Source organism: Phoenix dactylifera, chromosome 9, assembly GCF_009389715.1.
Source record: "Phoenix dactylifera cultivar Barhee BC4 chromosome 9, palm_55x_up_171113_PBpolish2nd_filt_p, whole genome shotgun sequence".
NCBI classification, from domain to species: Eukaryota; Viridiplantae; Streptophyta; class Magnoliopsida; order Arecales; family Arecaceae; genus Phoenix; species Phoenix dactylifera.
The window spans coordinates 5039538-5065392 of record NC_052400.1 but is presented as its reverse complement, the minus strand read 5'-3'; the positions used below and the strand labels follow the sequence as shown (position 1 = coordinate 5065392).

Here is a 25855-nt window from a genome sequence, read left to right as displayed (position 1 = left end):
CAATGCTCGATTTGTCGAGGACTTCAAAGTAAGTCATTCTGCTAAGATCGGAGCATTCTGAGCTGGCTAACTTGGACAGAACATCCACCTTCATATTCTCTTCCTGAGGTATATATAGAATATCAAACTTGTTGAAGGCAGAGAAAATCTTCTTCACCTTCTGCAGGTACATCACCATTGTAGGATCTCGAGCTTCATATTCTCCTCGAACCTAATTAAAGATGAGCTGGAAGTCGTTGTAGGTCCTAAGTCAGGTTACCCCATGACTTGGGCTAACCTCAATCTATGGATTAGTCCTTCATATCCTGCTTCGTTGTCGGAGACCTTGAAGTTAAACCACAGGGCGTGCTTGGCCACGACATTCTCAGGGCTGGCGAGGATCGGCGCAGCTCTACATCCTTTTGCATTGGAGGATCCATTAACATGAAGCATCCAAAAGGGTCGCCGCTCGAGCTCGGCTTCAGCTTCCTCTTTGGCCTCGGACTTAGCTTCCTCCAGCACAATGCACTTGACAATGAAGCTGACAAGTGCCTATGCTTTACTAGTTAACCTAAGCCAATAATTTATATTGAACTCTCCAAGCTCGACGGCCCACTTGGCCATTTTCTCCATTCTCGGAACCTTGTCTCGACATCCCGAAGTAGTTTGCTCACATAATAAACAGGCTTCTGGTTTTCGAGATCTTCCCAGACAAGAATCGAGCTAATTGCTGAGGGAGGACGGCCATGTAGAGATATAGATTCTCCCCGACCTCAGGTTTGGCGAGTGGCAGAAACCTGGGGTATTCTTCAGCTGATCGAACACCAATTGGCATTCCTCAATCCATTCAAAATTTCTGACATTTTGCAGGACTTTGAAAAAGGGGAACACCTTTTTGCCGATCTAGACACAAATTGACTTAGAGCAATTATCCAACCAGCAAGTCACAAGACATCCTTCAACATTTTTGGAACAATCATCACCAACACTGCTCGAATGTTCTCCGAGTTGGCTTCATTCCTCGATTCACCATGAAGCCCATAAACTTCCCTAAGGTGACTCGGAAGGCACATTTGCTCGAATTGAGCTTCGTGTTGTATTTCCTTAGGGTCTAAAAAGCTTAATGTAGGCCAGTGATGTGATGTTCAGCCTTCTGGTTCTTCACAAGCATCTCATCTACATATACTTCCATGTTCCGGCTAATCTGATTCTTGAAAATTCGATTGACTAGCCATCAATATGTAACTTCATCGTTTTTCAATCTGAATGGCATCATCCAATAGTAGTCGTTTTCTCCTCATCCTCGAGGTATATCCTATCTGATTGTATCCCAAGCGTCGATGAAACTGAGAAGCTGATGACCCGAGGTGGCGTCAATGGGTTGATCGATCGTCAAAAGTGGAAAACTATATTTCGAGCAGGCCTTGTTGAGATCAATGAAGTCGATGCAGACTCTCCAACATCCATTGGCTTTTTTGACGAGCACCATGTTGGCTATCCATTAGGCATAGTCAACTTTATGGATGAGCTCGGCCTCCAAGAGCTTTTCGACCTCTTCGTCAATGGCTTGTTGTCGCTCAAGGATGAAGCTCCTCTTTTTTTGACGTACTAGCCGATGCTTGTGATCTATATTTAACCTGTGCATCACAATAGAAGAATCAATATCTACATCAGTGTTGGAGCAAAAGAACTGGATGAGCTGGCTCTTTGTTTCCTCACCAAGCCAATCTGAATTGCTCGAGTGTCTTCCTCACCAAAAAGAGGAACATAGATAAGTTCCACAACTGGTTTTGCACGATATTCCTTCTGCTCGTGCTAGACGTCCATACCTTTGATAGCCCATATCCCCAAAAATTTGATATTTCTTCTAACGTTGGCTATGTAGTACTATTGAGCCACCGCATGGTCGCCTTTTACTTCGCTGACTCGGTTGCTGGTGGAAAATCTCATCATCAAATGGTAAGTGGATACCACGGCTAGCATCGTGTTTAATCCGAGCCAACCTAGGATTGTGTTCTATAACGAGCGGATCTTGATGACCAGGAAGTCTAACATGGCAATCGCCCATTAAGGTTCTTGGTCGGTTGTGACCAGAAGGGTGATTACTTCCTCCACCATTATAGGATATCTAGAGAAATTGATCAAAGGAGTCAACTCTCCTTAGCTGATCTATGAGCAAATTCATTTTTCGGAATACCTCGTACACCAAGATATCTGCAGAGCTTCCATCATCTACCAAAACCCTTTGTACATCATAATTAGCTATTGTAATAGAGATTACAACTACATCACAGGAAGTCTATACCCGCTCTAGATCGGCATCCAAGAAAGATGACTTTCTTGAATCATGGTCTCTTCGAGGTGGAGTCTCCTGTTCAAGCTGCTCGAGCATAACTCTTCCGGGTCGACGAACTCAACCCTCCTACTACAAGTCCTCCTGAGATCATATTAATGACCCTAATCATGGGTCGGTGGCGTTCTAGCTTCTCGAGTGAGTACTTGTCCTATCGCGCTCCCCCTTCTCGGCATCAATTTTCCACGTACCGGCCGGTTCAACACGTACCGTATCGGTCCGGGCCTTGACCGATACGGCGGAGCAGTGAAAACCGGTACAGGGCCTGTAGATGCCAAACCCAGCCGGAGCCGAGGAAGAAGAAGAGGAGAGAGCGAGCAGGGGAGGAAGGGAGAAGGAGAGGCCTCCGCCGCCCGCGGAGAACCGAAGGGGCCCGGTGAAGGCCGAGGGGGAGCGGTTGAGCAAGCAAGGGGGCGAGGGAGCCCGCGGGGGCGGGGCGGAGGCCGAGGCCGCAGCCGTGTCCCCTGTTTCGAAATTTTTAATTTGAGAATTTTTAAGTGAAGTCGGCAAATTGCTTGCCAACTTCACTTACAAATTTCCAAATTAAAAAAATTGAAGATTTTTAAGTGAAGTCGGCAAGCGATTTGCCGACTTCACTTAAAAATTCTAAAAAAATTTCCGCGGCCGCATTTCGAAACAGGGGATGCGGTCGCGGCCTCCGCCGCATCCCAGCGGGCTCCCCCGCCCTCCACAGGCGGCGGAGACGTCTCCTGCCTCCCTCCCCCGCTCGCTCTCTCCTCTTCTTCTCCGGCTCCGGCTGGGCGCACCCGCTTCCGCGGCGAAGAGCTAGCCGGTTCGATACCAGTTTAAACCGGTCCGATAGGCGACCAGTACGCCTATCGATACCAATACGGTGTACCTTGTTCAGCATGATAAGTATGGGGCTTTGGAATGGTACTACTACTAACATTGTGCCAATTGTAGCACATCATGATGGTAGTACACATCAAACACTAGCATTGACAGCACATGTACAATGCCAGTGTGAGGATGGCATGGCACCAGAACATGACACCTCAAATTAGATTGGCATGTGTTTATGATGTGCCAACCATTTTCATGATTGTATGGAACAGTTAGGATACAAGCATGCATGACCATCAGCATTGCTAGAAAATGCAATGGGTATGAAATAAGGTATGTCGAACGAGTACCGGTAGACGTACCGTCAGCTACCGGACCAGATTGGTACCGGTTCGGACCCAATCAAACCAATACCAGGTTCGCCTGCCACAGCATGGCCACAACGCGGAGCTGTTGTCACTTTAGGCCACAATGCGGACGCGCTGTGGTCAAATCAGGCCACAGCGCGTCCGCGCTGTGGTTGTGGTCAAATCAACCACAGCACGCACTATGGAAAAAAAATTGAACCGGTGAGAACTGACCGGTTCGCACAGATTTCTAGCCGTACCGGACGGAACCGTCTGATACGCAACTAGTATCGGCCGGTTCAGGCTAGTTCCATCCCAGTACCGCTTGGTTCCAGCCCCATAAGGGTCGGAACCATTTTTTAAGGACGAACTGGACCGGTTCAGTACACGCTAAATCGGCCGGTACAAGCCGGTTCAGCATGCCTTAGTATGAAAATTACCTTTTTCAAGTAGGGATGGAGCCAAGATTTTTCTCTTGGATGGCTGAATAACTTATAAAGATTATAGTTTTCCACAAAATGGAAATAAAATTTTATTTTCATAACTACACAGTAATATTTGAAGTTGCACTTGAAATTCTTTCATGCATACTCCAAACAAGAACTAAGACTAAATAAGCAGCAAGATATTAACCAAGCTATATTGAACTTCTGTTATTGACAATCTAATTTTCATTATTTTGTTTTCTTCTTTAGATATATTTAGTTTCTGAAATCACAAAGATTCAAAAGGGGATATACATCAATCTTTCTGCCGCTTATCCCATAATCACCCATACATATCAGATCACCATTTTAAAGTTTGTTTAGATGTTTCTTTGAATAAAATTTGGCAAAACGACATGCAAGCAAATATCATTCCTATTTCCTATTACTTAGACAATGACTACAATAAGAACCAGTACTGGATTTACGACACATAATCAACCTAAAAAGAATTAGATTGCTCTAAAAGAAAGCACTGCCAATTGAAGTACTATAAAGAAAGTAAGCCTATTTTTCCTTTTGACACTTTAACTCTTTTATGACAATTACTTATCAATAATTATAATAAAACATACCATCACAAAAGCATTTGTATGAACCAAGAAAAGAACCACCTTCACCACCAAAAAAGGTCCCAATCAAGAAACATGCAATCTCTGCTTTTAGGTATATTGCAAAGGAAGGTGAGATTGAGAGACACCATGAACATTCTTTTCTTTCTTGCCCACCTTCCTCATAGAGTGAAACTTATGGGGGAAATATATTAGCAAGTTAGGCAAACCCTATGCAAATAAGAGATGTAAGTAGGGGAGTCTGCTTGATCAGTTTTGAAGCAAGCAGTGGTGGGGCTACCCAATCCTAATTTATTATATATAGCCAGGATCGAATGAAATTGTGACTTTATAGGAATGTTACATCAAATATTCCTATCAAAAGGAAGGAGATTGGTAAGTTTTTTTTTATAGGAGGTGCTTTAGGGGGTCAAGATGCATGCTAGAATTCCCCATAATAATCTTCTCAATCTCCTAACTGAGAAAAACTAAGACTCGTAGTTTAAAACATGGTCATAGGATGTGTTGTTTTCCTTTTTTTGGTTCTTTTTTGTTGGGGGAGGGGGTTTATATGGGTACAGGAGGGATACACTAGCTGGCTCTGAAAACTAGGTTTGGGGGGGGGGGGGGGGGGGGGGGGGGGGGCACCCCTGCCACCACAACCAAAAGAAAAGACATTTAAATGTCAAGATACAACACAACAAGAAGAGAGATTGGTCTTCAATGCAAGAACAATAGTAATGCAACTTCTAGAAATGGGAATTAAAATGCCTGTTTCAGAAATCTTCTTTCATAATTTTAAAAATTGGCCCTACCAATATCTGGTCATTCTGAACTCATGTTATTGCTGTTTTATAACATTGTTGCATCATGCCTAGAATCTCCAGCATTTTGTTCACATCCTTTTAGGTTCAGCATTAAAATCTTCTCAACCTCTATGTCCATAAGATCCAAGCATGCCAACCAAATATCATACCAAATAAATTGAGGAACAAACCATAGCATGGACTCCAAGGTATCTTGCATGCATTTTTCTCTGAGTTCAATTTTATCACTCAAACAATCCATTCATCAGAAAACAGTATTTTCCTGAAGAACCATGCTAATAGGTTTCATATACAGAATTTACTCTTCTCGAACAATACAACTCCACTAGACCTCTTGACAACACCGCAAAGGAAGATGATTCACCTCATCAATCAACTAATCAGTTTATGGAGAGGATTTGCAATTACCTTGCTATCTCCATGATCACGCTCGGGCCTCTGTAATCTTTTAAGAGGACATTGATGCAACATTAAGCATCAAAATTTAGAAAGTAACCTCATTGCTCGAAAGTCAAAGTGAAATAATGCAAAATCTAACAAATTAACAATTAAAATAGGATGGCAGTACTGATTAATGGAACTTTTAAAGAGATAGAAACGATTGCGTAAAAAGCAAATCCAATTTTATGAGTGCATACTATACTGAAAATGATCAGTGAAGGTTCTAATTAAGACAAAGGAAAGGTCCCTAACTGACTTTTTGCATATTAGTATATAACTACATGTCACTTTTATACTACAAGCATCCTGTCCCCAGACAGATTTTGGTGATGGCCAGTATCTCCCAGAAGAGGGATATATATCTTCCATGAGAGCAACCAGGATTTGACGACCCAGGAAAGGTTAGAAGCACCAGAATTAACCAAAATTTAACCCCCCTTTCCAAGATAGGTCCTAACTGATATTTCAAGGGACAAACCTCAAATATTAAGACCAGTTCCCATAATTAACATGCCGATATACAAATTCAGAGAACAGCTTCTGCAATCAAGACAAGGAACCCTCAGATATACATCAAAGTTTATGACAAACCATTAATAAATTTTCAATTATCTAGTAATATTGCAATTACTATTACACCATCCTCAAGGCTCAATTACAATCTTAAGTGTCAGTGTTGCCTCAATTATGAAGTGCCACTTGACAAGAAACTTGTTTTATCTCTATTCACAGTTCAATCCTGGATACATGGGTGATTAAGAATCTATCATTTCTCCTGCAAACAATTAAAGGTTAAAGATTTTACAATGTTCTTATTTCTTTACAATACTTGTCCTTTAAAAAGAAACCTAACTTAAAGATGAATATACATAATCCAAATGTGTGATGTATCCAAAAATAGGTTTCATCAACCGGAAAATCTATTGTAATATCTAGAAGTTTTCACCCCTTGATGAGGAGGAGGAGAATGTTGCGGCGGGAAGACAGGAGTGCAGCAGGCTGTTGTAGGCACGCAGGATATGAGAATATGCAATCAGATTAGGAAAAAGAGAACTTTGAATTAGTCTGTCAAAAGAAAACTTATGAATCGGACCAATAAGTAATAATATGATGCAATAAACAGTTTTCTCATTCACATCAAATGTCAAAGAAAATGCATAATAAAAAGAGGAGAAAAGGCCAACAAAACTCTGGGTGGTACCCATGATGATGGACATGAAAATGATAGAGTGCAAATCTGGGAGGAAAAAGATGGAGAAATCAGAAAAGGATTCAAAAATATGATAAATAAGATGTTTTAAACTCTTGATTTCTTTGCAAGTATCAATCAACACTGGGAAAGATGGCATAGTAATTCTTTCAGATCCTCTAAACAATTAGGGCATAAAGATTAGAAGTCCAACCTATTCCGCTTACAATAAAAAACTTACCAAGACTCCAGTTTCATGACGAGAAAGTTCGTCCTTCAAAAATAATTTAAAACTAAAAGCAAGACATTAGAATTTATGTCTTTCAGGGTTTGATATGTTAACACATCATTTTCTAGTGATTCAGTACAAGGACTGTAGACTTTGTCAAACCATAGATAAATTACATATTCATTTCACCTGAAGCTTCTTCCTATCATCATTTCTTCACAGAAGTGATAATGAAATTAATAAAATATTGCATTAACAGAGAGCAGTATGGTAAGTTTGGCACAGATTGATTGTTTACATCAATATCTAACGTGCAGAAATTGAAGAATATCCAAGTATTAACTTACAGCAGTGTGCCGTATGCCAGTTGATCTTCCAAGTAATTCATGCTCCTTGAGGAACAAGAGCTCTCCATGAATGGGAAGGAAATGCTGAGGTTTCACAATCTTAAGAACTTCCTCCTACAAGATAAAAGGTTGAGATATACAAAAATGTTGAACAAGTTAATTAGTTAATACGTAACTCGCTTACTTTTTTTTCAAACAGAAGTTATATGACATAAACAATCACTACTAGCAAAACTTTAAAATTTAATTATATGTCAAGAACAAGACTAGGAGCAAACTCACCAATTCTCCACGATAGCCATGGCCAGATGTATGCAAGCCTGAATTTTTGCCCATCACAATTGTCGGGCCAAGATCTGATATGCGGTTTAGCATCTTCATTACCCGAGTCTCATTTCCAGGAATCACCTAGACATAGAATTCAAATAGGAAAACAATTAAAATAGCCATGTCAATGGCTTTATGCCACATCAAAATATGCATCACCAATAGATTCTATGACTAAAAAATTTGGGAGTAGGGACACAGGAACCTAAAAATTAAATAATTATATTAACTAGAGTGCTGACATGAAACAGGAAAAGTGACCAATTACAAAATACAATCTTTTTCTTTGATTTGTAGCATAAGGAAATAGATCCACCAATCATCATAAATTACAACTCTAAATAATTCTTTTTTTCCTAATGATAATCCACATTCTGCCAATATTACCAACTCTTAAAACTAAAAGACCTCCCCAAACTACAAGCCAAGTCACAAAATTTCCAAAATTTGAAGTTATTTGCAAAGGCTTATTTCAAACATTTGCTCAGACTAATTGAAGAAGTATAACACAAAGACTACAAATAGTTAACGATAAATTATGGATATCTCAACTATTAGAATGCAGCAACTGAATGATATTAAAATTTGCCTTCATCATGAAACATTTCTAGTTTCACTTAACCCATCTGTTTCTAACATTTTGAATTATGTGGCTGTGTTTTAATTTGATTCTTCTCATTATGCTTCACACCTCATTGTTGAGTGTAGTTCCCTACATCAATACATGCCAGTCTCTTTGTTGAGATTATATTCAAGTACAGGGAAATATTAGCAGATTGCTCCCTTGTGCTGTAAACTCTAGCAACCCAGAGCAGGTTTCTTTAGTCCTTACCTAAAAATTGACCTTCCATTGTTAAAATGTTACGATTCCTGATGCGAGCCTTACAGTCCACATCAAAATAGCCCTAAACGATCCGGATCCTATCCTCGGATCAAGATCAGTGAAAAATCACAACAATTAGTTCTCTATAATGCATTATACATTACTTTGGATCATGGTACACCATCTCGGTATGGAGGTTGGTTTAGCATACCGAGTGTCAATACACCTACTATACTGTGCACCAGTACCGAACTAATATGGTATGGTACGCCACACACCATCCGCTTTGATACAGTATGGTGTACCATGCTTTGGATCAAAGATCAAGCATGGTAGTGCTAATTACATATTAAATCATGGGCAAGTCCCTTTTTCATAAGTTATATGACTGTGGATTTAAAATTATTATCACCAGTAAGTGCTGAGAAGTAAAATTAGCATGTCTATTATTGGAATCCAAAGAGTTAAAAACCAAGTTGCAAATATTTGCCTTCTTGCAGCCATATGTTAAAGATTTGATCGTGATTTTTCCAAAAACATTCTACCTAAAAGGATAATTAAAAATTGATAGATAATATATTTAAATTTCTTGAATAACCAAACAAAACATTTGTTTCATTGGACATGTAATCTATGGGCCTATATTGGTTAAAACTAGAGTAGTTGTATGAATAGCCTCCCTATTCTCCATTTATTTACTTTATAGTTGACTCATACTTCAACTTTCACAATTGTTTTATACTTAAGTTCTAAAAGAAAGCAAGAAAAAAAAATCTTATGATCTACAATCTAATCTCATCTAGACCCCTCTACGACTTACATCTCGATTCTGGTCTTTACAACATTACAACCTTCTATACTTCATGGAGAGCCCATCTTTAGTGTAAAGTTGCCATGCCCAAGCATTTCATGCCAACTTATAGTGGGTTGACATGAGCTCGAGGTTACAAGAAGCTGCTCAATCTTCCAAGGAATATTCTCAAGGTACAGTTATGCTCATACCAAAATTTTGTGCAAAAGGCTCGTTTGATGACAATAATAATGTATTTCTATCATAGCTAATCTCTAGCAACATACATGATTTTTACTAAGTTTGTGTCAATAAAAAAAAGGTTTTGCCCTTATCAATCTGAAATCTTGATTTCCTAACTACGATTGCCAAAATGTCACTTAGAATGACTGAACTAGTTTTTTTGCGAATTAAATATGTAATGAAGTATTAATGTGGTTTTGTCATCAACAGACTTCCTTTTGAATCTATGTTTTGCAGAATAACAACATTTTGACCATAGATGTGCATCAAGTTTGCTGCCTTTGTTAGCTTTTAACTAGGTGCCCACAATTTAGCTACCGTAACATCATACTTCTCTCATACTTCTCTACAATGATACCAGCTTGCAGGGGATCAACATTTATGCAAATTTATCACTAATAAGTTGTCCCATCCTCAGATACAGCACATCATAAGTAATTAGACCAATGTTATGGTCTTATAATGGCTTAAATTTGTAACTTCTCAGATAACCTTTTATACTTCACATATATCATGCATGCTAAGATGTTAAAAAATGATGACAAGAAAAGATTTAAAGCAAGAAAGATGAAAGCATGTTACCCATGATCCCAGTTATTCTAGTAAAAGCATTAGTACAGGGAAATGAGTTGAGGGATTTTATTGTAAAAGCAATGCATACGACTTTGGCATTGTAAAGCAACATGTGGGACTTTGGCTAGATAAATGTTTATTTAAAATCAATGCCCTGCACTGTCTCCAAGGGTTAGGATCTAGTCAGAGCACACACCACTCGAAGGAAAAAGAGGATGGGAGGAGGGGGGGGGTTAGGATCTAGTCAGAAAACACACCACTCGAAGGTAAAAGAAGATGGGGGGGGGGGGGGGGGGGAGGGGAGGTGGGGGGAAGTGTTGAGGGGTTTGGGAGGTCAATGAGAAATACAGACAACATGTGAATACATTGAGAGTGACAAATGTTATGTCAAAGTGTCCATACACACAATGGAGGATGCTCATAAAACATTCAACATCAGGCTCACACCATGTAGTCACCAATAATCTTCGCCCTCTAATTAATTCCCTCCCGCTAGTCTCCAATGTTGGGATGCCTGTGACGGGTTCATAGCAATTTCAATAAGATGTGTCAATCCTACCATAGATCTTTTGGAATCGCTTATTCTCACAAAATGTTTGCTATAAACTAGAATCTGTAATGATAGAATTGAAAGCTGTAAAAGCAAATTGGAAAAGTAACCTCAGAATTCTTAATCTATGGTTACCCCATCAAGTGCATTTTATCACCCTATAAGACAACAGCTGCTGTCATAGTTTAGTCAAGCATAGATGTTGAACCACAACTATATGCAAGATCATTAACACAATATAAATGACAAACACATCAACACAAGCATACACTGCACATGGACTTCATAAATAAATGGAACCAAACACATTAAAAATGACAACTGGGCCAACATAAAAGAACACACTGCTCATAGACCCACCAAGATATGGAACCATAGAGGCTAAACTCTGATGTGTGTTGGATAGACCAGCCAGATTAGGAGAATTGTCATACATTTATTGCATCCTTCTTGTATCCAGTAATGGTGCATATAATGTTTCAACTTTCAACAACTGTATGTGATGATCTACAGCTCAGAGCATTGTTCAAGTCGTGACATGCCCACACTCAACACAAAGCAGCTTGTAAGAAATTGATGCATAATATATTTTTTGGGTGGTTCTGTTGCACAGTGCACCAACTTCCAGCAAGACCCAGAAATTAGTTATGTGGTTGATAAAAGAAAAAAAAATGACAGCGGCTTTTTGGATGGTGCCTTGTTTATTAGCAGTGTTTTTTCAGTTTATATGGGCAAAACATGTTGATAGGCTGGGAGACGTTACATCAAAGAATGACAATGTATTTACTCCATGTAAGAAAGACCTTTATGTTTGTAATCAAAAACTAAGATGTTCTTCCATGGGGTTCAATTGTGTTTTTTTTCCAATTTCAGTTTGACTTGTAGTAGTTCTCAATGGCAGTTTCAATTTTTCACCTTCATTTTTCCTGTAGGATACATGGTTAAAATAGAATTTCCAGGTTAAAGGTTTCCTATTACATAAATTAGAGTTTGTAGGCCTGTTTTGATGTATTGATTGATTTTTCGGATCTCAAGGGTATCTTTCCATATACTATTTTAAGTAACAATAGTGTTAAAGAATTAACATTCTAGTTATAGGTTAAGGATTCGGATCAGTTTTAGAAAGGTATACTGATCTTTATCCCATGGGTTTCCTGAGAAAACAAATTCGCCTGTTCTTTCATATTTTTTATTTCATTTTTTGAATGATATCCATTTACTAGAGGACTAATTAACCCACTTTTTGAGATATAAAATTTATGTTTTTATTTAATTTTTATATGCAGATTACATATAGTGTTTTGATGTAAGGATTCTAGAATAGGGTTATTTGATCATAATTGCTCAACTCCCATTATGTAAGTTGAACCTATTTAAGCCATTGGGTTTATTTTGACAAGTAAATACTTTGTATGTAAGAAAATCGAGATGTTGTGGGGATAAATACCAATCAAAAGACATGAGACAATCCAAAAGGCACTTGATCATGATCAAATTTGTAAGCCTACTTAGGTATTGAGCATTTACTTGTAAGAACTGAATTATTTTCAAGGGGCCCTCTTTACCATTCTGTATAAATGGACTATTCTATTTGTATAGATATGGTAGAGGGGTGTATCCAATTTTTTTTCGTCCATTGGTTCCCAGTTCTTCATCGCGGAGTAGAGCAGTTTGGTAGCTCGCAAGGCTCATAACCTTGAGGTCGCGGGTTCAAATCCTGTCTCCGCAACACTTTGTCTCTGTGTTTTCACGTCGAGAATTCTTTGCAGATGAAGAGATGTCAAAGGGGCTTATTACTTACCAAACAAATCCTCCTACATCTATATATAAACGCTGGTTCATCAAGAATACGCAAGAAAAGCACTTCGAATTGTTGATTCATCGCCAGAGATGGCTTAGAACCAATAGTTCATTATCTAATGGATCTTTCCGTTCTAATACTCTATCCGAGAGTTATCAGTATTTATCAAATCTGTTCCTATCTAACGGAACGCTATTGGATCAAATGACAAAGACATTGTTGAGAAAGAGATGGCTTTTCCCGGATGAAATGAAACATTTGATTCATGTAACAGGAGAAAGATTTCCCATTCCTTAGCCTTGTTTTACAAACATAAAGTTTTTCCTCGACTTTCAGCCCTAATATGTCTACTATTATGAAAAAACCCTTCGTAGCTGGACTCCCCTCTATTGCAGCTGGATTCCTCTCTTGTTTTTTTAATTTTCTGGAAATGGCTGTGCCTTATCTAGAGTCCACATTCAGAGAAGAAGAGAAGGAATTTTGAGACTTGTTAGAGTCCAGCTCCATGTCTTTTTTTATATTAAAAATATGATTTTCATCGAATGCAGGAAGAGAAGAAAAGGAATATGAAAATCACATCTACTCCATAGTTAGAAGATCATAGACATGGATTCTCTAAGATCTTAAAAGGAATGAGTTTGCAGGAGGACTCCCCTGTTGTTCCTTTCCCTTTTCAGCTGAGAGGACACCATTATTTTTCTACTGTTCATGGCTTTGGATAGGCAATTTTATAGGGGTGTGGAGACATCCATTAATCTCTCTTGGGATTCTAAAGATCTGTGCAAGCCTATGTATACTCTAGTCTTTATGCATATGCCCCTCTTAGATTCCTTCTTCTTTTTAAAGGGGGAAAAAAAAAAGATGCAATACGTCAAAAAAGACGAGATACATAATACCCAAAAGTGGGAGTATAATTATCAAAGTTGCATGAATAATAAACAAAAAGTTAATCAAATAATATGATGGGGATCACATCTATCTATGCTTCCTCTTGCAAGCATGGCACATACCCATTATAACATGCCCCTTCACCTGAATAAATTATATGCATCAGACATGCACAACATTACTATAAATGACACTTTGGCATGCATTCCAACCAAAACTAGATCATATATATTGGTTTCAACTCAGCCCACAACATAATCCAAAACCAAATTTCTGAAACAATATTAAAAATCTCGATAGCAAGATCCATATTCATTGGGTTCCAAACCAAAATGCTAGTGGTACAGACTGGCATGCATCAGTACCAGAAGAAATCAAAGAAGGGGGACTCCACCCTTTCTGACTTGGTATTTGATACCAAAACAGTATTGGAAGGTGCTGCTTGGTACAGGTTGGCACTGAGCACCTCGTTTCTGTGCTGTTCACCCTAAGTTGGGTACCACAACGCCTTCTCAGGGCTAGTTCTACCTGGTTCGCTCCGATACCAACCAGTACTTGAATCCATGTTCCAAACACTGATGACTAATGATGTACAAAACTAGCAGACTGTTCATGCATAAAAGAACAATTCTAAATTCATATTACATGAACCTTAGATCCAAATATGTGCAGCAAAGCTGGTCTTGCAGCAAAGAGAGAAAACTGAATTCAGCACAAAGATTCTGAAATGGTGTTTATAGAGAGCTAAGCATAGAAAAACACAGATTCTAAAATGGTTTTGGTGGGGAGCACGAGCATTATCTGATAAATCAACTAGGATATACTATCATAGATTATTGCAACTATGTGCTATAGTATAAAAATGACCAATTGGAAGATTATGATATGCTATGCTCAAATTGGTCAGAAAGAAAATCAGACCAACTCAATGCAGCTGCTTGAGTGTTGTCAGTGTAGATAATTAATCTTCATAAATTTTAATATTCAATGAAGAAAAAGAAAAAGCTCAAGACATACTGATAGGTAAATTATATTTTTCTAGTAAAACACACTCATTAGTATATACATATAAACCTTGTTTTCAGCAATAATCTGCTATGCACAGACCTCCAAGTCTCAGATACTGGCTTTACTAGTTACCTTAGCCGAATATAAGATCACATCATCTTTGCCTAGTTTGAGAGAATGACTGCTTCCAAATGATGCAAGATTTAAAGCAGATCTCGGCTCCCCCTAATAAAATAATGAACATGGTCATGCTACTACATCATATTGACAGAAACTGGCATACATTTAAATAATCATCCTTGATGATGCACAGCAAAAAGATCTTACTTGAGAGCCAGTCGTAACAATCAACAAATCTTTGGGGGCATAGCCATCAATATCCTCGACTTTAACCTACACAATTTGTCATACAACAAGCAACCAGTTATAGCATGTGGTAAATAATATTAATTGAAGAGAGGACAGATGGAAGATAAGAAATAAAGCAAAGAAAGGAATAAACATCTTGTCTCCTGACTTACGAATTTATTATATCTTTCAAGATCTGCAATAAGTATAAATGCTAAGGAACGAAATATTTGTATTATCTCACAATGTCTTCTTTACTCTTTATCAAAGTACATTACCCAATTATGGTCCCAGCAATCCAAGGTCCTGGGAGGGGCAAGCTGGCAATAGACCTAATATTTAGCAATTTCTTTTTGCACAAAGTGGCTGCCCCAGGACTTGAGACCAAGTCGTTTACCATTGCACCAAGCAATGACCCCTTGCTTTACACTAACAGATAAGAGATAAAAAGGAACAGATATGCAGCATGGTAAATAATTTAGATAAACTAGTATGAGAATAGAAGCCCATGGTTATGAGCACACTGTTGGTCCCATGCATTTGCGAAAAAAAGTAAAACAGATGAATGTAGGAACAGGAATAGTTCATCAATCATAAGGGCATCTCTGGAAATACCCTCCCACTACTAGAATAGCCTCAGCAGGGTTATAAGTACTTCAATATTGTATCATACGTGTGGGTCTTTGGCTCTACCAAGATGTTACAGATTCTACATAATTTCCTCCATAAAATTAAAGGTTATGGTACTATTAGAGGAGAGCCTGTCAAAGTTCTCTATTGCGTTACAAATCAACAGGGTCCAATAGTATTAGACGTGTTGTGATCAATGTCCACAAAGATTGGGATCAAGTTGTGAATCGTAGTGGTAGGGTTGGATCAAAGCATGGATCGGATTATGGATTGCAAATACTTTCTGATTTCTTCAAAAATTTTAAGCAAATAAAAAATGAAAAATGAAAACAAGTATAAATTATATGGATGAAAAGTAAAAAGCCATTCGTATAAGAAGTCTTCTTCTCCATCATCACAAATAGTATATAGCATGTCAAATGGGACAACATCATGTCTAATTATCAATATATGTTTATACAACCTATTGATTGAATTATCCTTTTAGGTAGAACATTTTTATGAGAAAAGTGTCAAATTTTAGCAAATGGTTGTAAAACTATGAAAATTCTGCTTCAAAATCTTGATTCCATCACCTGAACGAGAATTGTACAGCAAAGCTGCTATTGAAAATCATATAGAACATGTTTTAGAATCTGCCATGTTGGCAGATTTGTGAAGCTTTAAAATAGCTCTAAAAATAGGGCAGACAGGGCTTTAACGAGAACCATCATTAGACCTTCCATGGGAGGCCCCACCATGCTATTCCTCCCAACCATTTTGAGACCCCACCCTTCTCTACTCTTCTCCTCCCAACACCTCTGGCCACCGTCACCTTCAATAAAGCCTCCATCTCCAACCACCCGACAGCCAACAACGATGCTAGCCCACCACTTTGTCAAGAGCACCACCTTTTTCGTCTTCTCCTCTCAATACCTAGAGTCGTCATTACCTCCATCCGCTGCCATCTCTAATTGGTCGTCCATTGGCGTTGCTGCCAACATCGCCACCTTGTGCAAGCCTGCCCTTCTTCAAGCAAGACCCATCCTTTCCCATCTTTATTCCTCTCTTTCACAAGCCCTAGATTCTCTTCCTACCACACCTTCACCACCTCCTGCGACCAAGTCAGCCGCCATCTCCTCGAATATCCCTTTAGCATTATGGACTTGAGAGGCAATGAGAACTTCAACACATTCTCCATCACTTCTAGCCAAATTGTTGGTCCACTCATTATACTTGGGTAATTTGTCCTAGACTTAACGCCGACACCAATGACACCAACTGCATGAATTTCACAATTGAATCAACCCACAAACATGCAGCATCATGCCTCTGCCTCTCTTCAATATATAGCGTGCATGGATTAATGACTTCTAGGTCTAAGCGTCCCATGCTGCAAATAACCCTTCCATCAACAAAAGAAATTATAGGTTTTCTATTTTCTCCTCTCTTCTGTGATGGATACTGAAACATTTATAAATATTTTTTTAATAATCACCAAATTTCATTTTCTACTGATGTTATTGTCGTTGAAGATACTTTATTCTTATTTATGGTGAACTAACATCCAACAGGAGATTTACTATATATTATTTGAAAGGGTGTTAAAGTACATCTTTCTACTAGCTATACATGATATTTAAGTGTTCTACTCCCATATCTCTTGCAATAAGATAGTTCAATATAAAAAATTGTTAAACAGTTGTTGATAGATTTGGTGGTATCATAGCCCAGGTTTTAGGATTCCTAGAATTCGACAAAAAGATTGAGAGATGGATAGGAACTAGACAAAGAGAATAATGTAAAATGCTTTTTGCTAATAAACTTTTGTTATTCTGACATTTGCCTGTTTTTACTGAATCAAAATGCCGCCTCGCCATGTCGCAGTCTAAATTAGATGGTTGGAGGCTCTCGAGGAGAAGGGTGGACTAATGTGCCTTCTGATTATGCTAATGACCCGGATACCTACAAGTGGCATCGCTGCTAGACGAGATTCTAAATATCGATATATATATTGCACTTTAAATATATACAATTGATAGTATCATTTTATGTTTTGTATCTCACTAATTGATTTTAGGATATTTCATGTTGCTTATCCTAACATGTAAAGCATTCAACAAACAAAAATTACACTTAAAATTATTTTATATTTTGTACCACTCTAAAACATCAAGAAGCATCATTTAGGATGTATCTAGGGGTGCAAATGGGTCGGGACGGGTCGAGTCGGGTCCTAAGTGAACCCGACCCGACCCGATTTTTTGTTCGGGTCCAAATTTTGGACCCAGACCCGACCCGGTTGAAGATCGGGTCGGGTCGGATCGGGTCCGGGTCCGAGTCGGGTCAGGTTCGAGTCCAAATCGGGTCCAATTTTTTTGTGCTTTTGGAAAAGAATTTGAGCAAATCTAATTTGGTCATATCATAATTATGAGGTGCTCGGTGACCCATGACTCGAAAGACTTGCAATTGACCTCCAGTCAGAACAGATGATATGTGATGTACTAAGTCGATCTACAAGCCAAATTTCATATCACACTATTTTTTTATCTATATGACTGATTGGACGGAACTTGGTGTCTCCCAGCTCCCCTCTCACGAGGGCAAAAAAAATCCCATACCTTATTTCAAAATCCAATTCCATTGCAGAAAATTGGCACATGACCCATGTTCAATTCAGCGTTCCCTCACTTTCTCCCTTCAAAAGTTAAAAGAAACAAAAACCAAAAAACAGAAGGAAAAAAAAAAACCAGCTACCGAGACACCAGAGGTATCAACAGTGTAATAGATCGAGAGAGAATCCTGACAGGCCGAGGTTCCTTTGGATTCTGTGAACCTATGCCTGTTGCTATCCTTCCACGCTTGAACCCTACTCCCCTTAGAGCTTTTCCTCTTTTTTTTCTCTCTTCGGGTCCATTCAGGTTGGGTCGGGTCCGTTCGGTAAACCCAGACCCAGAAAATGATTCGAGTCCAATTTTTGGACCCGACCCGAATCCACGGGTCCTAAAATTCCGGTCGGGTCGGGTCTACGCGGGTCGGGCCGGGTCGGGTCGCGGGTCGACCCGACCCATTTGCAGCCTTAGATGTATCGAGGTGATAGAAACATCAAAAAACATCAAAAAACATTTAAAATTATTCAAAAAAAAGAAAAAAAAATTGATTACTATTCACTGAAGCTCAAAAAGATTGAAAAAAAATTGGCGTGACAGTTTCCACCCCATACGCCGGTTTCCACCCCATACTGTGTGTTGATATGGTACCGAACCGGTCGCCAATACAGCTCTCAATACCAGTTCGGCAGACCTTGGGTTCATATCTAGGTTCATTTCAGCAAATTTCCATTTAATGAAAGTAGAGTGGTAATATTGGGGTCCTGGATAGAAGATCCAAAGTAAAAAAAGATGGGTTTGCAAAGCTTCCAAGAGAACGATATCCTGAATTAGATGTGGACTTATTATTAGATATATTTTCACAGGTTGGAATTGGAATGGAAAGGCTGGTATACACTAGGTCGGAGTGGAAATGCATTGCTACAGTTGGGACTGGTTTCAGAACATAAAAACAGTTAAGGATTAGGTCAGACTGGACCTGTTTTCAGAAGACACTGAGGAAAAACAAAAATAAAGAAGAATACAACAGAGCAAGGGAAGATAGAATGAAATGGCATGCAAAATCAATGCCTAAACCTGGCCGCTTTTGTTAAATCCTTTTCCTTTGCCTCAAACCAAATAAGCCAAGTACAACATCTAAGCATAGCATCCTAAGCAGCTGGCGTCCCTTCCCCAATAGGGTTGGCTGTCATGTGTTTCTAAGTCAATGTTTAGGGTACTTATCCAATATCAAGAAACACTAATTAAAACAGTTCACCCAAAAAAACCAACAATTAAAACAAAGACTTCAAATAGCCTAAAACAGGAAATGGAATGTTTCTGACTGGTTACAGTTTACCGTGGATCTAAACAAGGGCAGAACCAGGGTCTGCTGAACCGACCTGTACCGGTCGGTTCAGCCCAAACCGGACCGGTACCGACTGGCACCGGTCCGGTTCAGGGGTATAAAACGGTTCCGACCCAATATGGGTCGGAACCGTTCGGTTCCTTGTTCGAACCGGTGCGAACCGAGCCGGTTCGCACCAGTACATGCTAGAACCGGTGAGAACCGCTCGGTTCTCATCGGTATGATCTTGAACCGGTGCGAACCGAGCCGGTTTGCACCGGTTCGGTGCTGGAAAGAAGTGCCAGCGCTATGGCACTTTGAAAGTGCCACAGCGCTGGCCAGAGGCTGGCCAGAGGCACTTTGAAAGTGCCACACTGTGGCACTTCGAACGAAAGTGCCGCCTTGTGCGGCACTTCGAACGAAAGTGCCGCCTTGTGCGGCACTTCGAACGAAAGTGCCGGTGCGGCACTTCGTGAAAGTGCCGCGCTGTGGCTCACAGTGGCACTTTTCAAAGTGCCACAATGTCTCAACGGTTGGCTATAAAAGCCGACCGAATGCTGAAGCCAGATCCATCAGCTTAGGTGAAGGAAAGGCAGAGAGAGGAGGAGAAAAAGAAGAGAAAGGAGGAGGAAAAGAAGAGAAAGGCATGAAAAAAAATTAGAAAGGTCGGAGAGCGTCGTTTTTCTTGAAGAAAAATCCAGCAAAAACTAAATAAGGTAAAATTTCTTTCCCCTACATTGTTTTTTTAATATTTCATTTAAATTGCTTAAAAAAATTAAGTCAAAAATTGCCAAAAAATAGGAAATGATTCAATGATTCCATTTCGTCTTGAATTTTTTATATGTTGTCGATATATGGACGATGTTAATGGTGACATTAACTTTTGTTTTTACAGAATTTATATAATTTAAAATTTAATTAAAAAATTTAAACATTAATTTTTAATTACAAAAAAATAGAAATTGAAAAAAATTAATGTGGTTGTAGGAATGGAGCCGTCAAGGAGAGGGCAACCCCAAGAACGTAATATTGGCTGGGAGCATGGAAAGATGCTCGGTGAACGGCAGCAGTTTCAGTGCAATTATTGCCACAAGTGCTTCAAAGGAGGAGGGGTAACCAGATTAGAGCAGCACTTAGCCGGTAATTCTCGTGAGATATCTGCATGCTCGGAGTGCCCACCGAGCACCCGTCAGCTGATGAGGAAAAACCTCGCTGAGATCAAAGCAGCCAAGGAGAGGGCTGCCAAGCAGAAAGCGGAGGTAGAACGCCAAGCTGCAGAAGCACCTTCCTATCACTTGATGGAGTCACAGGAGGTCGAGGGTCCAGATGAGGAGGCACAGATCCAGGCTGCCATGCGGGCGAGTCTGGATGATCGGTGGCAGCAGGAGGAGGTGGCGAGGCATCAGGCTCGATTTGGGCCCTCGTTTTTCGAGTCGGGCGCCGGTTCTGGTGGAAGCAGACAAGATCCAGAGTTTCAAAGGACAACCTCAGTCAGGGAGGGCGAGGGTAGAGGACGTAGCCAGATTGCATCTATCCTGGGTGGTTTTGGTGGCCGAAAGAAATCTTCCGGAGGGATTCCACCAGGTGCATCAATCCATGATGTAGATCCGCATGCCTTCCCCAGGAGAGATTCAAAGCAGCAAAGGGTAGACACAATGTGGAAGAAGGAGAAGAAGAAGGATATGTGGCGAGCTATTGGATCCTGGTTCCACTTCAGCCACATTCCAGCGAATGCTGCAGACAATACATACTACAAGTCTGCCATTTCTGCCATACAGTCTGCCGGTCCCGGTGTCGATCCTCCAGGTCCGAGGGACATCTACGGTGAGCTTCTTGACAACAATAAGGAGGAGCTAGAGAATTGGATTGGCTCATATAAGAGCAAGTGGCCCACATATGGGCTCACTCTGATGTGTGATGGTTGGACCGGTCCGACAAAGCGGGCCATCATCAACTTTCTGACATACTGTGATACGAAGACCTTCTTCCACAAGTCAGTTGATGCTTCGGATAAGGTGCACAACGCCTCATACATCCTCAGACTTATGGAGGAGGTGATTGATCAGATTGGAGAGGAGCATATCGTGCAGGTCGTCACTGATAACGGGCCGCAATATAAGTTGGCCGGGCAGGTCTTGATAGAGCGGCGACCACAAATTTTCTGGACCCCATGTGCTGCACATTGCATCGACCTCATCCTGATGGACATTGGAAAGATCCGTAGGGTGCAACATACAGTGGAGATAGCCCAACGCATCACCAGGTATATTTATAGCCATACTTGGATTCTTTCATTAATGAGAAAGTATGCAGGGGGAGAAATTCTTAGACCAGGAGTCACACGGTTTGCTACGAATTACATTGCACTTGATAGCCTTATCGAGAAGAAAGGAGCCCTACGTCAGATGTTTGTCAGTCCCGAGTGGCAGGAAAGTAGATATGCCCAGGCCGGCACTGAAGGAAGCAAAATGGAAGACTTGGTAAACAGGCAGTCATTCTGGCAGCGGGCCAATGCGATAGTCAAGGCTATCAAACTATTATATCAAGTGCTGCGGGCCGTGGATAGCGAGAGGTACCCCCAGATGGACTTTTTGTATCACATGATGGAGAAGGCAAAGGCTCAGATCATGGAGGCAGATGTAGCCCATGCCCAGGAGTACATCGACATCATTGAGCAGCGGTGGGGAGCCCAAATGGGTAGGGAATTGCATCTAGCAGGTAAGCGATAATATTGATAATTATACTGATTGATATATTTGTATAATTATACTAAGATGGTGTCATCTATGTGCAGCATACTATCTGAATCCTCGGTTTCAATACGAGAGTGGAATTGGTATGGATGATGAACTTCTTCATGCTCTGCGTAATGTTATTTATAAGATGGAGCCTGATCCAGAAGTCGCCGCGTCATGTATAGAAGAGGTAACTATGATTTAGTAACATATGTAAATATATCGGATCTTATATTATTGACATACTACAACAAGCTTCTTTCCACAGACCAAATTATTTAGAGAGGGCAGCCATAGCTTTGGACAGCGACCAGCTGTCGTGAGCAAGACAACTATGAATCCAGGTACAATACAAATCTGCAAGATACCTCTGCATCTGAATTATCTTCAACTATGAGGCCATCATATATGTAAAATGTAATTATCTTCAATATTTTTGCAGCTGAATGGTGGATTCATTTTGGCGGATCCGCAAAAAATCTTAAGCGGATAGCTATCCGGATCCTCTCCCAAACGGTCTCCTCGAGTGGCTGTGAGCGCAACTGGTCCACCTTCGGCCTCATCCACAGCAAACAGAGAAACCATTTGACACAAAAGCGCCTCAACGATCTAGTTTATGTGCACTACAATCTGCGGTTGAGGCTAAAATGCATTCAGGAGGAAGTGGAGCTCAAGTATGCAGATCCCATCTATAGGACTTTTACAGATGATGATGATAATCCTATGCTCGACTGGCTTGCGGCCCAGCAGCGCGAGCCCGAGCTTGATGAGCCAGGATCGCCTCGACGACCAGCCAGCATCATAGCCACCGAGGCTATGGTCGATCCACAGCAATGGGCTGAGCGCAACGTTCCACGCACTCCTACAGCTGATATGACGTGGCTAGAGGGGAGCCAGTCACCGCATGACTGGTACGATGCTCCCGTTCAAAGAGATGATCCTCTCATGCGAGGACGAGGACGAGGACGCTCTCGTACCCAGTCGACTCGATCAGGAGGGCGTCAATCCCAGCAAAGAAGAAAAGGCAAGGAAAGGGCCCCAATGGAGAGTGTCGAAGAGGAGACTTGGACCAGCAGCGATGAAGGTTCTGGTGGTGATGGATCTACTAGCCATGGAGGAAGTAGAAGACAGTATGGTACTACTTATGAGACACAGCCGGAGAAAAGTTTTCGATACACCGGTGAGTCTCAGTTTACGCATGCTACACAAGATACGGACCACGGTAGGCCGTCTAATATAGGCCGGTCGGATACCATTGCATATCGAAGAAGAGCTCCTCGAGGTCGTTCAAGAGGCCAGGATGCAGCTGCAGATGACCTCCCATGTGGAGTCGGATCCATTGATGTATCAAGTTCCGAGTCTTCCTATTATCCGCGGCCTCAGCCAGCCTATGGATATGGTGCATCGGAGTCATCTTCCGGTGGCTACTACCCTGCGCAGCCCGGAGGGTCTTACGGGTCAGATTTTGGTGCCGGCATATTCGGATGGACCCCTTATCAAGACACCTCTCAGAGCCAGAGCTTTAGCGATAGATCCGAGAGTTCTTATGACCCGACGCGCATTCCTCGAGGATTGAGCATACAAGACTACAATGCCGCTTGGTTAGAGGGATGGGTTGATCTGCCTCCATATTATGCTGATGATCCAGATATTGACGAGAAGCATCGCCACTCGACCCGATTTTAGATATCCGAGAGTGCTTTAAATGTATGTAATTGATTGTATCTTAATTTGAAAATATTTTATGTTCTTCATCTCATTATTTGAATTATTTGGAAGTAATAAGTTGCATCATCTAGTTTTAACCTTAAACCTAAACATAAAAACATCAAAAAAAAATATCCAAAAGTGAAAGAACTCAAAAAAAAAAAAACGACGATGGGGTCGAAACCAGGCCGAATGTGCCCTATCGGTACGGTATCGGTTCGGCTCGGTTCGGCACCGGTACCGTACCGTTACCGGAGCCGACCGGTACGTCGGTACCATCGGTACCGTGAACCTTGGGCAGAACATTATTCTACTTGATTACTCGATAAGCAAACACTGGCCCTCAGCACACATACAGATACAGGCATCTAATAAAATCCTTGTCATGCGCAATAACAAATCAAAGTGGCGAGATCAGAGTCATATGATTGCTAACACAAGCTAACAACATAGTTAATCAGTCTTGAAATATGGATCAAACCCCTTGCTCATCCACTCCACTCATCCCCAATACACTATAACTCGAAAAAAATGGAAGGAATCAGGAACTTGCTGAAACAGAAAAACACAAAGTATGACTCATAATATTGTATACCCCAAAAAGAAAGCATGTAAATTCTTTTATTTCTAAAAATTAAGCTATTTCTCCAATGTGAATGCAAGAATTTCAATCAAAAAAATCCAGTAAGAGGACTGACCTAAAAATACATGGAAACCTTGTCAAGAATACAGAGGCAAACTCATGCATGTTTTCTTTTTCTTAAACATTGCTGATTATAAAGCTAACACGATGAAGAAATGTAGGAAAACTTATGGTACTATCTCATACCAAGGTTGAAGGATCCATTGGTGCCTTTCCATCCTTGAAAGAAGCATCCAAATAAGTTCTTAGAGACATGCCAACGAACACCTGTTGCATACATCAAAACCAATGAAAATGTCAAAACAGAATGTGTAATCTGCCTTCGAAGCTAGAAAATCATAAAACTTCTTGAAGTACCAAAAAGATCACAGATGAAGAGTAACAGTTAAAGCAGCTCACCAATTTACGACCAGTCAGATCAGCAGCAGTTTTCACGCTTCCCAGACGATGTATGTTGGAAGCAAACTGTGTAGCAATAACTCTTCCTTTTGCAGCTGAAATATGCCGTAGTAATGCATCTGCTACAACAGCTTCACTAACAGATCTTCCAGGTGACAGAACGTTGGTTGAGTCACTCATCATCTAAGAATCATAAAAAGAGAGTACCCAAAGTTGGCAAAAGATACAGAAATTAGAAAGATAAGCAAGATGGAGGCACAATATCATGCAATAAAAATCCATGAACAAAAAAGCATATGCCCAATAAAATAAAAAGAATTTTTAATGCTCCCAAAGGGAAGAAGTGTATGGCAATTCTATCATCAATTTTCAAACTTTAAAGCCTACTTTATATGCTAAATCTCACCAGAATGCTTAAAATGGTTCATCAGAAAGTCTCAACACTTCATTGCATTAAGTTAATCCATATTCATAGAAGAAATGAATTAATGAATAGCAATGATTAAACTCTATAACAAACTAAAAACAATTCATTCATGCATGAAAGAATCAAAAAGTAGAAGCCACCAGAGTTGAGGGAAAACACTGCTTGCAATATCCATAAGTTCTAAATGAAATTTAATTGATTTAATAAATATTGCATTAATTTCTCATTTAAAATTAAAGCTAGTCAAGATAAATGTCTTCATGATGTCAATAAGAAAAATATACATGACTGTAATAAGACCAGCTTTGCCCGTCTTCATAATGATGGGTAATTATGAAAATTCATGAGCATCATAGCATTGAGTAGTTAAGTTAAATGTGGATACATGAATGACAGAAATTGATTTAAATAAATTAGATTAAGGACATAAATTGCTGGCAATCTCTGATATACATTACAATGTGAAGACCCAGCATGGCTGGACACTTTACATGTG

General features: G+C 40.1%; 2 protein-coding genes and 1 non-coding gene across 6 annotated transcripts in view; 2 read left to right on the top strand and 1 right to left on the bottom strand.

The window, feature by feature from the left end:
* LOC103722876 (ribonuclease J) overlaps positions 1-25855 on the bottom strand; it is a 63528-nt gene that overhangs the window by 20742 nt on the left and 16931 nt on the right. For both annotated transcript variants that reach the window (XM_008813579.4, XM_039129875.1), the window contains 6 exons: positions 24933-25115; positions 24720-24800; positions 14883-14948; positions 14688-14780; positions 7835-7960; positions 7553-7666 (listed from right to left, as the gene is read on the bottom strand). In XM_008813579.4, coding sequence (XP_008811801.1) covers positions 7553-7666; positions 7835-7960; positions 14688-14780; positions 14883-14948; positions 24720-24800; positions 24933-25115 — 663 coding nt within the window. The remainder of the gene's footprint in view (positions 1-7552; positions 7667-7834; positions 7961-14687; positions 14781-14882; positions 14949-24719; positions 24801-24932; positions 25116-25855) is intronic.
* TRNAM-CAU lies at positions 12514-12587 on the top strand. The gene has a single exon. It is a non-coding gene; the product is annotated as a tRNA-Met (tRNA).
* LOC120111851 lies at positions 20179-23877 on the top strand. Of its 3 annotated transcripts, XM_039129877.1 has the most exons (3): positions 20179-22373; positions 22452-22527; positions 22626-23877. In XM_039129877.1, exons 1-3 carry the CDS (start codon positions 22287-22289, stop codon positions 23867-23869), a joined length of 1407 nt encoding a protein of 468 aa, XP_038985805.1. In that variant the 5' UTR covers positions 20179-22286; the 3' UTR covers positions 23870-23877. The 3 variants fall into 3 exon arrangements, 1 of the variants encoding a protein (XP_038985805.1); XR_005513254.1 differs by having other exon boundaries at positions 20179-22527; XR_005513255.1 differs by having other exon boundaries at positions 22452-22645.